We start from the raw sequence: 14366 nt of genomic DNA, 5'->3' as shown, positions 1-14366 counted from the left end.
AGATAGTTGAAGGGTAGCAGAATATGCCACCTGCAAATAGGCCTCCTTTACATGAGGATCATTTTGAAAAATAGTGGACCTAGGAGCACAGTAGAAGTTGCCTTTTTCTAAGGAACATTTATGCTTATAAAGAAAATCTATATTTGTACGGGTGTCTCCCTTTCTATACTAAGAAGAGAAGACTGGCACTAAATCACAAGAGTCTTCTCCATACAGAAAGTTCTGATGTCAATCTGCCTAACAAACCTTACTGTTATTTACTGTGCTTTTTCCTGGTAGAGACCCATAACTGCCCACCTCCACACATTTCTTTTGCCCTCAGTTGAAGGTGGTTTTCAAAGCTGGTGGTTTAGACCAGCTCAGGGAATTTTATTTTTCTCTGGGTATTTCCCATGTATACAGGAGGTAAACATGTTAATTAAACCCCTGTCTTTCTCTTGTTACTCTGCCTTTTATTACAGGAGTCTCAGGTAAGAGCTCAGAGAGGTAAAAATTATTCTTCCTATCTTACCCTGCATCTACAGAGAGATGGGTGGAGAGAACATGAGGTGGCACATTGTAGGCGTGTCACAAAGTGTGACAAGAAGCACATAGTACGAAACTTTTGGGCATTATCGGGTAACTACGTACACGGAGACAAACAGCATCATGTACTGTACTGAGGACTTGGGTTTCATCTGAGAAAACTGGGGGGAAAGTGTTACTTACTATAAAGGTGTTTGAAATTGAGTCCATTGGGGCTGTGCAGGTGCGCCGTTAGGGTGTGTTGCCAGGGTACAGGTGTGCGAAAGTTACTCAAGCCTCTGCAGGTAGGTATTTGACACAGATAATGCACGATGAATGCTCGTGGGGAGGCCGTACTCCTCCCTAACTTGTTTTCAATGGCTCCATAAACAGAAAAGCAAGGAAACTGACAAATGCCACAAACTGTCAAATAGAACTCCCATCTCCCTAAAAGCTTTTGATTTCCCTTGATCTGTGCAGTATTACTTCCTTTCAGTGGTATAGGAAATATATTGGTAAAATCCAGCCACAGACAAACCTGTGCCCATTCCCAGAACTGGGAAGCATGCCCACATCTATTGAGACTGGGAGAAATTTAAGTTGGCTTTATTGGTTCCACATTTTGTGCACTTGACCTTAATATTGGTGACCTGAGGGTATGTGCCATTATGAGTAGCTCAGAAGATATTCAGAGACACCGTGACTGAGCCCAAAAGTACAAAAGTGGGTGACAGAAATACAAGGTGGGTCGGGTTCTTTGGGTAACTGCCTGCCATTTTTCTCTGCTCTCTGCTTTTCAGGTGCTGGCAACTTTGGACTACCTCCAGAATTCCCTCATAATCACCCAACTTAGATCCACTCTTTCTTGAAATGGTAAGTGCTCCCAGTTATCTCCACTCCTCTTGATGTTACCAAAATCTCCAGTTTTCAGAGTGCCAATCTTAGCACTAATTTTGATGATATCAATAACAACATCAGTGCTTTACTATGTATCAATTAGTGTTATCTGATTAAAGTAATTCAGGGGCGCCTGGGTCTGTCAGTCAGTTAAGCGTCTGACTTCGGCTCAGGGCATCATCTCCCGGTTTGTGAGTTCGAGCCTCGCGTCAGGCTCTGGGCTAACAGCTTGGAGCCTGGAGCCTGCTTCGATTCTGTGTCTCCCTCTCTCTCTGCCCCTTGCCTGCTCACACTCTGTCTCCCTCTCTGTCAAAAATAAACATTAAAAAACATTAAAAAAATTAATTCATATTCATTCTGTACATACCTTTTCTCATTTTTTGAAATAGAAGTTGAAGCAAACTACATGATCCCTGCTGTGAAAATTTTTTCTTAATTTCTTTTTTAAAAAAATTTTAAATGTTTATTTTTGAGAGAGAGAGAGAGAGTGAGTGGAGGTGGGGGGGGGGCCAGAGAGAGAGAAGGAGACACAGAATGTGAAGCAGGCTCCAGGCTCTGAGCTGTGCACACAGAGCCCAACGCAGGGCTTGAATTCACGAACCGACCAAGCCACCCGTCCCCCTTTTCTTAATTTCTTAATGTAAATTCTTTGGACCACATCCCCTGAAACTTTATTATTATCCCATTTATCTTTACAGAGAGCAGCCGTGGTTTAACCTGCTACAATTTGTGCATGTGTCATGTGCGTATGTTGTTTAGAATCTTCTTAGCTTTTCTTCTCCTTTATTCTTGACAGTTGTTGTGGTCCTCTTTGATTTCTTCTTGTTCTAGTTTCTACTTACTATTACTAGTGATGGATTTGAGATTTTCTCCTAATTAGTCTCCTTAGACATTGATTATTTCATTAGAATGTTTACTAAATGTGTAATACAAGCAAAATACTGTTTATTTGAAAGGGCAGGTCCAGAAACAAACAATTTACAATAGAATGACCAAAAGTCCCAGTTTGTGCCTGTCAGTCCTGGCTTATACCCATTTTCTTGGTGTGAGTAACCATTTTTATGCAAAAATTTCCCCCATTTTGATAAAGATTGTGTGGTCACCTGATTTATAAGGGTAACTAGAACACGTGATATAGATTGTTTAAATCCTGTGTGGAAGATGAAAGACTCTTTCAAAAGGCTGCTCTGAGGGTAGACCATATGGTGAAGAGACCTTTGCCCCACAGGTGGTGAAAACATAGCCAAGTCCAAGGGCATCGCAGCTGTGAAAACAAAAGAATACCTGGAGGCCTCTGTAAATCAGAGCTACTTGTCCTGACTTCCAACCCAGAACTCCTTCAAATATTTTACACCCCAGATAAATCGTAAAAGTTTTACTTCAAACTGGCACTGCGTCATCATGGTTTGTGATATTTCGTATTTGAAAACACTGTATTGCATTTCAATTAGGCTTTACAATTTGTATTTCCCCTTCTCAGAGGTAGATTTTATTCCTCTATACGATACCTGATTTGAGAGAATTTTAGCACTGATCTCATTCATAGTCGGAAGTCCCCTGTTTTTTGATGTCATGAACTTGATGTGTATGTAAATTGATCAACAGGAAATATTCAGTTCACTGTAGCTCTGAAGAGTCTCCAGGTAAGAAAATCTGTGAGAGCATCTACCCCTGAATAGGAGGAACAAGAGTTAGCATTGGGCATGATGTTTTCTGCTATCTTATACCAAAAATATAGATACAGGTTTATGATAAGGATTTACCCTTCCTAGATCAACAAAATTATCCAGGTAATGTTCTCAGAAACAAGAGCAGATCAGAAAAATACACGAAAACTTTGTAATATTATTGGTCACTAGGAAAACACAGTTAATAATGAGATAACACTACATGTGGTAAAATGTACAGGTTTTTTTTTAAGGGCAATATTATCTCCCCAAGTGTCCATGGGTTTGACAGAATTCTGGAATAGCAGAAACCAGGTGGAAGAACTTTATCATCATAGATAAGATGAAAACACACTAATGAAGAGCAATGTCAGATTAGTCACTTGGAGGCTTTGACCTATAGTCAATTAATATTAATGGTCAAGAGACCATTGAGTTCTAAGGGACAAGATTTGTGGGTGACTCATAAGCGTTTTCTTCATTGTGCACTTATCTGTCTAGTTTCAGAAAAGATAAAGATGAATAGAAGATTGATGTCAGCTGTTCCAATCTCTGATCCAATATTGTTAGTTTAACTACTTTTTAAATTCAGAGTTATGTATTGAAGGAGAGACTGAGTCAATTTTAGGAAGGTCCTTGCACAGCTAGTGTATGTATTTGAGTAATGATTCTTTTAGCCCTTGTCCAAAGGGACATATAGCCATTTACCTGAATAACTGCACTGAGAAAAGGAAAATATTCACATATTTCATGGGATGTTTGGTACAGATTCTGAACCCACACACATACCTGCAGACCCAAAAAACCATCATGGCATCCCTTTCCCCTGATTATCCCCTCATTAGAGCAAGAGAACATAGAAATTAGATCATTGATGTTTTGGTCCAAGTCTATCTTGCAGTGAGTTTAATGGATTCATTTACTCCCATTGCTTTCTCCTTCTTTCTTGAATGCATAATATAGATGAACATTCCTAGCAGGTAGAAGAATTCTCATATTGGTGTTTTGACCTATAGAGTGAAAGGTAATTGTCATAGGAAATTCTCATCTTTGAGACAATGGGAAAAGAGAACATAGCTGCCCAAATGGGGAAAAGATCAGGACCAATGAGGAAAAGGAAGTGCTAGGTAAAGCAGGGAAAATGGAAAGTGCACCAAGTTATTAATATTTTGGTTATTTAAAAAATATCTGCATGGGGCGCCTGGGTGACTCAGTCAGTTAAGGGCCTGACTTCAGCTCAGGTCATGAGCTCACAGTTCATGAGTTTGAGCCCCACATCAGGCCCACTGCTGTCAGCACAGAACCTGCTTTGGATCCTCTGTCCACCTTTCTTTCTTTCTTTTTTTTTTTTAAATATATTTTTTTCAACGTTTATTTATTTTTGGGACAGAGAGAGACAGAGCATGAACGGGGGAGGGGCAGAGAGAGAGGGAGACAGAATCGGAAACAGGCTCCAGGCTCTGAGCCATCAGCCCAGAGCCCGACGCGGGGCTCGAACTCACCGACCGCGAGATCGTGACCTGGCTGAAGTCAGACGCTTAACCGACTGCACCACCCAGGCGCCCCTGTCCACCTTTCTTTCTGTCCCTCCCCCACTCTCTCTCTCTTTCGCTCTTGCTTTCTCTCTCAAAAATAAACATTTAAATAAAATATCTGTCCACTGTATTGACTTTACGATTTTGTCCGTCTTGATTGTCTTTAGTCCTCAAATATTTCAGAGTAATGATAATGTTGCTTTATAACTAATGGAAAAAAAGGAAAAGAAAGCAAGCAGGCTTTCGATGAGAAATTATGTGGCGGGGGGAAAGAACAGAAGGAGGAGTGACAATAGCAGCACATTTTGCAAAATTAGTTGGAAAGCCTTGGAGTAGTACCAATTAAACAAAACTTACAGGATAAGAACTCCAAAGCCAAACTTAGAAAAGTAAAACTCAGAAAAGACAGGTACACTAAATTCTAGGAAGGTGTGGACTGTGCCACCTTTTGCTCGTCTCTGTAATCCTTTACCTAATATAGAGTTAGTACAAAATAGGCATACAATAATTATTTGCTTATAGAATAATTGATTTTCCTGTGATGAAACTCGAGATGCACTGAAATAGGCACTGAATAAATTTTTCTGAATTGGATAAATGAAAGGTGGAGCTTGGATAAGAATGAATCCTTTATATTCGTGTTTTTTGTCTGTTTTTAATGTTTATTTATTTAAGAGAGAGAGAATGTGAAAATGAGCAGGGAAAGGCAGAGAGGGAGAGAGAGAATCCAAAGCAGGCTCCACGCTGTTAGCACAGAGCCTGGTGCGGGGTGGGGGGAGTTGTGCTCCATCCCACAACTGTGAGATCATGACCTGAGCCAAAATCGAGAGTCAGGTGCTTAACTGAGCCACCTGAACGTGCATCCTTTATTTTCCAAAGCTCAGTTCACTGCACTAAGCAATGGTTTTTGACTATTAATGTTTCATTTCAGTGGTGTTAGCCTGAAGTTGACTAGATTTAGTAGGCATATTTTTTTAACCTCGTCTCACTAAAATTTGCAACAAACCAATCATATAGCTAGATGTCTTGGTTTATTCAGTGCTCTATTCATATTTTCAAAAACAAAAAAAAAAGTGTTGCTGGGCTCATGTCCCAGGGCGAAAGCCTGCTGTGAGAGGTACTAGTTACGTACTAATGATGCATTCTTGATTTGCACTCTGTTCCTACTAATCTATATGATTGCAGAAGCAGTTACTACTGTCACTGTCAGCTTTGGAACTGAACAGTAGGTCCGAGTTAGTAGGTAATGATATTACCTAAGAGGATTCTACTTTTGACCTGCTGCTCAATGTTTATGATACATGGAGCAATGTCAAACTAATCACTGTGCAGAGATTGGAGAAAAGATAATCACAGGTACAAAGCTGAGTGCTTTGGATCCAGTGACTTGTTTTCTCTTTGACTGTAGTGTTTATGCATTCATCCTAGATAATATTACAGAAGCCTGGAGAGTAATGGTCATAGATCTCATTTAAATGCTAGTGCACTTATGGTAAGGTCCCCACCCCCCCCGCGGCCCCCTTAGGCATGGAAGTCTCTGTTGACCACAAATGAGCACTTGCAGACTTCACAGTGATTTACATTTTGAAAGAGTCTTTGTAGAATAAATCTGGTAAATTATATTTACCACAGTAATATGTTCACTTGACTTAGTGCAGTATAAAGAAGACAGAATCCTTGCTTTGTGCAGTGGAAAAGCAGTAGAATCCTTGCACCCTATGGTATATAAATCTGTATAGAAAGACAACATATATTGTGACTTGCGTAAAAGAAATGTCTAAGGGAGAAGTTTGTGAGTTGTTAAATATCTCGATAATGCTTGAAATTTCATTAATATTCTCTCACAACCTATATATGTAGAGTACTTATATTTTATTCTGCTTGGCCTTTGTTTAGTGTCGTTACTATTCAATATCTCCCTCTTGTTCCTCAAGTTCATTCAAAGTTGGATCCCCATAAATGGGAAATATGGCTAGAAATAATATTTTTGAGCTGCTTTGATGTTCCAAGTTTTTTATGTATCTCACTTCATTTTCCGCTATTTTTTTTCCAATATATTTGAAAGTTTAAAGAGGAAGAAGCTGAGATTCAGAAGAGGTTACAAACTAGAACGTGAACCCATGTCCTCTTCTCTGAAGCATGCTAATTCCTGAGGACAGGGGTTGGTTTTTACCACAGGAGACTAATAGGTGGAGGCAGTGGTAGATGGTTGATTCCAATTAAGAGTGGGAATTAGCACCTGCAGGTAAAGCTGGGCGAGCGGTGTGCTGGTAAACACTCAACAGCTGATTGTCCCACAAAAGCCCTGACTTGTAGTGTTGCCTGGTTCAATGCTATAAATACTATAATCCTGGCTGCTGTTAAATGATCAATATAATGTAATTGAACACAAAGCTGGGAAGAGATGTGCAGTAGCACACCGTTATGTATTTTTTCCACCATGTCCATGCTAGAGACATAAATACCCCATGAGCATAGATAACTATAAATGTAATAAAACTAATTTTTTATTAGTGCTCAATTTTGAATACTTATTAATTTTATTTTTAATATAATTTAGTTGTAGGTTTATGTTATTTTTTGCAACAGCTTATTTAACAACTGGCTTGCAAAAGAGCTGAACGTTTTAACAGTTATTTCTGACACCCATTATGAGCTGGTTCCTTTACATACTGTCCTGCTTCCCATAATAGTTCATATTCTGTCAGTCTGATACATTAGGTACCTTCTGCTGAAAGTGTGATGTCTGCTGTGTCCCTTTTTTCCTAATCACTTCTAGTGCCCTACCTTTTCCCTACCCATTTCTTTCACTGAGGCTGCTACACGTTGGTTTAAAGGGGAGTGAAGAAAGAAGTGGATAAGCACATGACATTCTCACAAAGAAACTTCCACGATTATCTCATATGTCCTTAAACTTCAGAGTGACTGATAGTTATTTTATTATTATTTTTTAAATTATGTGTATTTTTAGGAGAAGTTTTAAGTTCATAGCAAAATTAAGAGGAAGATAAGAAATATCTCATACACCCCCTGCCGACACACATGCATAGCCTCCCCATTAACGACATCCCCTTCCAGAGTGGTATGTTTGTTACAGTTGGTGAACCTACCCTGACATATCATTGTTGCCCAAAGTCCATAGTTTATGTTACGGTTCACTCTTGGTGTTGCATATTCTGCGGGTTTGGACAAATCTATAGGACCAGTACCCATCATTATAGTATCATACAGAATATTTTCATTTCCCTAAAACTCCTCTGTGCTGTGCCTATTCATTTTCCCCATCCCCACCCCAACTCTTGGTACTCATTGATATTTTTACTGTTTTCATCTGTTTTCCAGAATAGTTGGAATATATTCCAACTATATATTCCAAATATATTCCAACTATATATTCCAACTATATATTCCAAATATATTCCAACAGTTGGAATCCTATAGCACATAGCTTTTTCAGATTGGCTTCTTTCACTTAGTAATGTTAAGTTTCTTCCATATCTTTTCAGCGTTTGATAGGTCACTTCTTTTCGGTGCTGAATAATATTCCGTTTCCTGGATGTACCAGTTTATCCATTTATCCACTAATGTGCGTCACGTTTCCTTTGAAGATTTGACAATTATGAATAAAGCTTTTGTAGAGGTCTGTGTTCAGGTTTTTGTGTGGACATGAGTTTTTAACTCCTTTTGGTAAATGACCAAGGAATTTAATTGCTGGATTGCATGATAAGGATATACTTAGTTTGGCATCTGTTTATTTCTGATAGAGAGGTATTTAAGTCTGCAACTATGATAGTAGATTCATCTATTTCTCTTGGCAGTTCTGTAAGTTTTTGCCTTATGTAATTGGATGTTGTTGTTAGGTGCATACATGTTAAGGATTTTATGTTTTCTTGGAGAATTGGCCCCTTTATCATTATGTAATGACTTCTTTATCCCTGATAACTTTTCTTTCTTTGATGTCTGCTCTTTCTGAAATTAATACAGCTACCCCTGCTTAGAAAAAAATGTTTGGTAGATATTTTTCTCCATCCATTTACTTTTAATCTGTGTGTCTTTAGAGTGGTTTTCTTATGAATAATATAAAATTGAGTCTTGTATTTTGATCCATTCTGACAGTCTCAGTCTTTTAATTCCTGCATTTAGCTCATTGATGTTTAAAGTGAATATTGATATAGTTAGATTAATGTCTTCCATATTTGGTACAATTTTCTATTTGTTGCCCTTGTTTTTGTTTTGTACTCTTTTTCTGCCTTTGTGGTTTTAATTGAGGATTTTATATGATTTCACTTTATGTATTTGCTTATATTTTGTACTTCTGTTTCAGATCCAAATCCCAGTGAGTGAGCACTTGATCGCACACGGGTTACCTTCCCATCTCTTGACTGAAGGAGGGTAGCCTCTTTATCAACAGTCCTGTCAAAGGCTGCATCAAAGGGGTGTGGGTGGTAGTTCCCAAATCAAACCAGAGCACTCTTACCAAAATAATGTTCCCATGAGAAAGTCTTTGGCTCCAAGTGTCAGTGTGACACATGGCTCCTTCAAGACCACATAGCATGTCGTTCACATTCATTTTGCCTCATTTGCCTCTTGTAATCCTAGGCATTCTTCAAGTATAAGTCAAGTTCTTTTTTCTCTGAGAAGTCTTTTCTGATTTATCTTCATTAATCTTTTTTTAATCCCTGTAGACTCTTTCACAAAATTTAGAAGTTAATTATATGTTTTTCAAAGCAGATAGAGCACTGATGTAAAAAAATGATGTTAGACCCAGCTTTGCCATTTCCTAGCTGTGAAAATTTGTTCAGTCAGACTTTCTGGGCATCAGTTTTCTTATCGCTAAAGCAGAGGGATTTTAATGTTTAATGTGTAATACTCTGTATTATACAGGTATAAAATGAGTGTGGTATAACTTCTAAGTGCTTCTAAGTGCCTGCAGAATTTTTAAAATTTCCTTTTGTGGGTACTCAGCAATGACATCATAAAATGCTAAAATGCCTGGGCAGATATAGTAAGAGGGACCTTGTATCAGTGACGAAAGTATGTCCTTTTTCTAGTTTTTTTTTTCTTTTTTAGTTTTTTAAAGGAAGGAAATGGGCATTTGTTAGTGGGAAAAAAACAGAAAATTCAACCTTTTAATGATGTGGTAACACAATGATAGTTTTAAATTTGAATGAAATTGAAAGAATAAATAATGAAAGGAATTTTTTGGAAATAACCCTACTAAGAAAATAAAGCAGAATTATAAAATCTGTTATTTTCAGGTAACACACAATTAAAACCTAATTAGGCCAAGTATAAAAGATCAAAGAAACTGCCAGTATAGTAATGGTTTTTGAATGAAGTTACTCTTATTCTAAAACTAAATATTTAAGATTCCTTCAAGGACTACAAAAAGGTACTACTTTATGCAATGATGTCTCTCTAGCTTTATTTTGAATTGATATTCATACATATATATTTTTTGTTTCATTTTTTAAATTTGATTTTCATATGCAATTACCATATTAATTTTTGGTTTGCTTTTATTTTTTCCGACCATCTTTTATATATTTTTTAAAAGTGTAAGTCTTAAAATTGAGTGTTGGAATAACAGGCAATATAATGGAGTCAGGAAAAATGACTCAATTTTGGGAAAAGAAAGTTATTATATTTAGCTTCCCAAAGGAAGGTTAGAGCCAGATATTATCAGAGAGTTAAAAGTGTTTTTGTAAAATTAAAAAAAATGTTTATTATTTATTTTTAAAGAGACATCCAGACAGAATGCGAGTGGGGAAGGGGAAGAGAGAAAGGGAAACACAGGATCTGAAGCAGTCTCCAGGCTCTGAGCTGTCAGCATAGAGTCTGACGTAGTGCTTGAACTCACGAGAAGATTATGAGATTATGACCTGAGCAGAAGTCGGACACTTAACCGACTGAGCCACACAGGTGCCCAGGCAGTTAGAACAGTTAAAGGCAATTTTTTAGAACCATTAAGGGGTCCTGCCATTAGGACTGTCCCGTCTGTTGAGTGGCCTTCTCTGTGTCAACATTCCTTCCCCAAGAGGGAATTCCTGGACCGCGGCCGCTACTTTACAAGCTATACCAGTGTTCTTCATGCACAAACAGGCCGAAGTGTTGCTGCAGCCTCTTTGGGCCACCCCCAATCCTCCATCCTGGTTGCTGTTGGTGTGGAAAAAAAAACAACAACAAAACACTTTGATGTTCTTTCTGTGCTGCCTACAGTATTTCAAGCTGATTATAATCAATTAAGTGGCCTTTATAGACTCACCTTAATACTGTTCTTTCTCTCCCTGTTCTGTAAAAATTGCTTTTGAGGAAATAGATCAGTTGTCCATACTCAGCTGGAGTTCTCTTTCATGGCTCTGACACCAGTTCTGGACTGGGACAAAGCATTCCCTGAATTATAGGGTGAGTTTAACTGTGCTGCCAGTTACAAAGAGCACAACTGCTTCCTTTCTGAAAGACTGTCAGATGTGAGATGTTCTAGAAATACCACAGACTCCTTTGGAAGTTGGCCATATGTAATGCCCTGGATACTATCCCGTAACTCCAGCCAGGTTCTGTGCCAGCAACCTCCTGACTTGCCTTATTCTGGAAGCCAGGTAGTAACTTCCATTGATGTTCCTCAGGTTGCCAGTGGCTCAGGTTATGTCAGGCAGTTTGAAGCCTCCTTGTAAAGTCTTCCATTGTGAACAATGGCTACTCATGGTTTCCTACCTATCTCTGATGAGTTTGGTATCTGCTTTCAGATAAGTCTGAACACTAAGCAGCTCTGTTTGGAGACTAATAAACAACCGTGCTTCTCATGTGTGTCCAAAGGAAAGATATTCTCTCTATCTCAGCAAATTAGCTTGGGCACAGGAAAGAATGGCAGTGGTCTAATATTATAAGAGCAAAGGTGCTTTAGCCTGCTCCTTTTTGTTTTGTGCTATTTTTGTTTCATAATTATAGTCTGATATTGCTTCTAGATTTCTTTGGTTTAAAGTTTGAGGTTTTCTTCAACCTCTACTAGAATAAAAGTCTACTCATTTTTTTTCTCAACATTGCTAAGGAGTAGAAAAATTTCCAACTTCCAACTTTATTTCAAGATGATTTCAAAATGATTTGGCAAGGAAAGAAATAGAACACGTGAGCTCTCTATACTTCGGAAGCAGCAAGAACCTACCCACGAAAGGTATAAATGAAGTCTCTTTGGTCTCTCTCAGTTTGTGTATGCACTGTGAGTTTCTTCCTAATAGCTTCTGAAATCGAGGTTGATGGCTGATCTTCTTAGTTCAACAAATCATCTCCTTGAGGAAGCTAGGGAGAGAGATGGGGCCCAGGAGACCTTCTGTCAGAAAACTTTGTCTTTGTGCATTTTCTTTTTAAAAATAATTTTTGAACGTTTATTCATTTTTTTTTCTTTTCAGGTCTTAGCAATTATTTTTTTGTCAGCAATTTTTTAAAAATTTTTTAATATGAAATTTATTGTCAAATTGGTTTCCATTCCACACCCAGTGCTCATCCCAACAGGTGCCCTCCTCAATGCCCATCACCCACTTTCCCTTCCCTTCCACCCCCATCAACCCTCAGTTTGTTCTCAGTTTTTAAGAGTCTCTTATGGTTTGCCTCCCTCCCTCTCTGTAATTTTGTTTTCCCATCCCCTCCCCCATGGTCTTCTGTTAAGTTTCTCAGGATCCACATAAGAGTGAAAACATATGGTATCTGTCTTTCTCTGTATGACTTATTTCACTTAGCATAACACTCTCCAGTTCCATCCCCATTACTACAAAACGCCTTATTTCATTCTTTCTCATTGCCAAGTAGTATTCCATTGTGTATATAAACCACAATTTCTTTATCCATTCATCAGTTGATGGACATTTAGGCTCTTTCCATAATTTAGCTATGGTTGAAAGTGCTGCTATAAACACTGGGGTACAAGTGCCCGTATGCATCAGCACTCCTACATCCCTTGGGTAAAGTCCTAGCAGTGCTATTGCTGGGTCATAGGGTAGATCTGTTTTTAATTTTTTGAGGAACCTCCACACTGTTTTCCAGAGTGGTTGCACCAGTTTGCATTCCCACCAACAGTGCAAGAGGGTTCCCGTTTCTCCACATCCTCTCCAGCATCTATAGTCTCCTGATTTGCTCATTGTAGCCAATCTGACTGGTGTGAGGTGGTATCTTGGTGTGGTTTTGATTTCTATTTCCTTGATGAGGAGTGATGTTGAGCATCTTTTCATGTGCCTGTTGGCCATCTGGATGTCTTCTTTAGAGAAGTGTCTATTCATGTCTTCTGCCCATTTCTTCACTGGATTGTTTGTTTTATGGGTGTGGAATTTGGTGAGTTCTTGATAGATTTTGGATACTAGCCCTTTGCTATATGTCATTTGCAAATATCTTTTCCCATTCCATCGGTTGCCTTTTAGTTTTGTTGATTTTTTCCTTTGCAGTCAGAAGCTTTTTATCTTCATGAGGTCCCAATACTTCCTTTTTGCTTTTAATTTCCTTGCCTTTGGAGATGTGTCAAGTAAGAAATTGCTGCGGCTGAGGTCAGAGAGGTTTTTCCTGCTTTCTCCTCTAGGGTTTTGATGGTTTCCTGTCTCACATTCAGGTCCTTCATCCATTTTGAGTTTATTTTTGTGAATGGTGTTAAGAAAGTGGTCTAGTTTCATCCTTCTGCATGTTGCTGTCCAGTTCTCCCAGCACCATTTGTTAAAGAGACTGTCTTTTTTCCATTGGATCTTCTTTCCTGCTTTGGCAAAGATTAGTTGGCCATACTTTTGTGGATCCAATTCTGGAGTCTCTATTCTATTCCATTGGTCTATGTGTCTGTTTTTGTGCCAATACCATGCTGTCTTGATGATTACAGCTTTGTAGTAGAGGCAAAGTCTGGGATTGTGATGCCTCCCACTTTGGTCTTCTTCTTCAATATTACTTTGGCTATTCGGGGTCTTTTGTCGTTCCATACAGATTTTAGGATTGCTTGTTCTAGCTTTGAGAAGAATGCTGGTGCAATTTTTATTGGGAATGCATTGAATGTGTAGATAGCTTTGGTAGTATGGACACTTTAACAATATTTATTCTTCTAATCCATGAGCACGGAATGTTTTTCCATTTCTTTATATCTTCTTCAATTCCTTCATAACTTTCTATAGTTTTCAGCATACAGATCTTTTACATCTTTGCTTAGGTTTATTCCTAGGATTTTATGATTCTTGGTGCAATTGTGAATGGGATCAGTTTCTTTATTTGTCTTTCTGTTGCATCGTTCTTAGTGTATAAGAATGCAACTGACTTCTGTACATTAATTTTGTATCCTGCGACCTTGCTGAATGCATGTATGAGTCCTAGCAGACTTTTGGTGGAGTCTATTGGGTTTTCCATGTATAATATCATGTCATCTGCAAAAAGTGAAAGCTTGACTTCATCTTTGCCAATTTTGATGCCTTTGATATCCTTTTGTTGTCTGATTGCTGATGCTAGAATATCCAACACCACTAGGTTAAACAATAAAGGTGAGAGTGAACATCCCTGTCATGTTCCTGATCTCAGGGGAAAGCTCTCAGTTTTTCTCCATTGAGGATGATATTAGCTGTGGGCTTTTCTTAAATGGCTTTATGATGTTTAAGTATGTTCCTTCTTTTCCAACTTTCTCGAGGGTTTTTATTAAGAAAGGATGCTGAATTTTGTCAAATGCTTTTTCTGCATCGATTGACAGGATCATATGGTTCTTTTCTTTTATTAATGTGATGTATCACATTGATTGATTTGTGAATGTTGA

General features: G+C 38.3%; 1 protein-coding gene across 1 annotated transcript in view; it reads left to right on the top strand.

The window, feature by feature from the left end:
• LOC101092136 (arylacetamide deacetylase-like 2) overlaps positions 1 to 14366 on the top strand; it is a 182475-nt gene that overhangs the window by 116729 nt on the left and 51380 nt on the right. Inside the window, exons 2-3 of the mRNA XM_045037425.1 lie at positions 1305 to 1377; positions 2100 to 2143. Of these exons, the coding sequence (XP_044893360.1) occupies positions 2135 to 2143 (9 nt within the window). The 5' untranslated portion in view covers positions 1305 to 1377; positions 2100 to 2134. The remainder of the gene's footprint in view (positions 1 to 1304; positions 1378 to 2099; positions 2144 to 14366) is intronic.

The sequence above is a fragment of the Felis catus genome, chromosome C2, assembly GCF_018350175.1.
Source record: "Felis catus isolate Fca126 chromosome C2, F.catus_Fca126_mat1.0, whole genome shotgun sequence".
Classification (NCBI taxonomy): Eukaryota; Metazoa; Chordata; class Mammalia; order Carnivora; family Felidae; genus Felis; species Felis catus.
The sequence above is the reverse complement of the archived record's forward strand: the minus strand, read 5'-3'. Positions and strand labels throughout refer to the sequence as shown.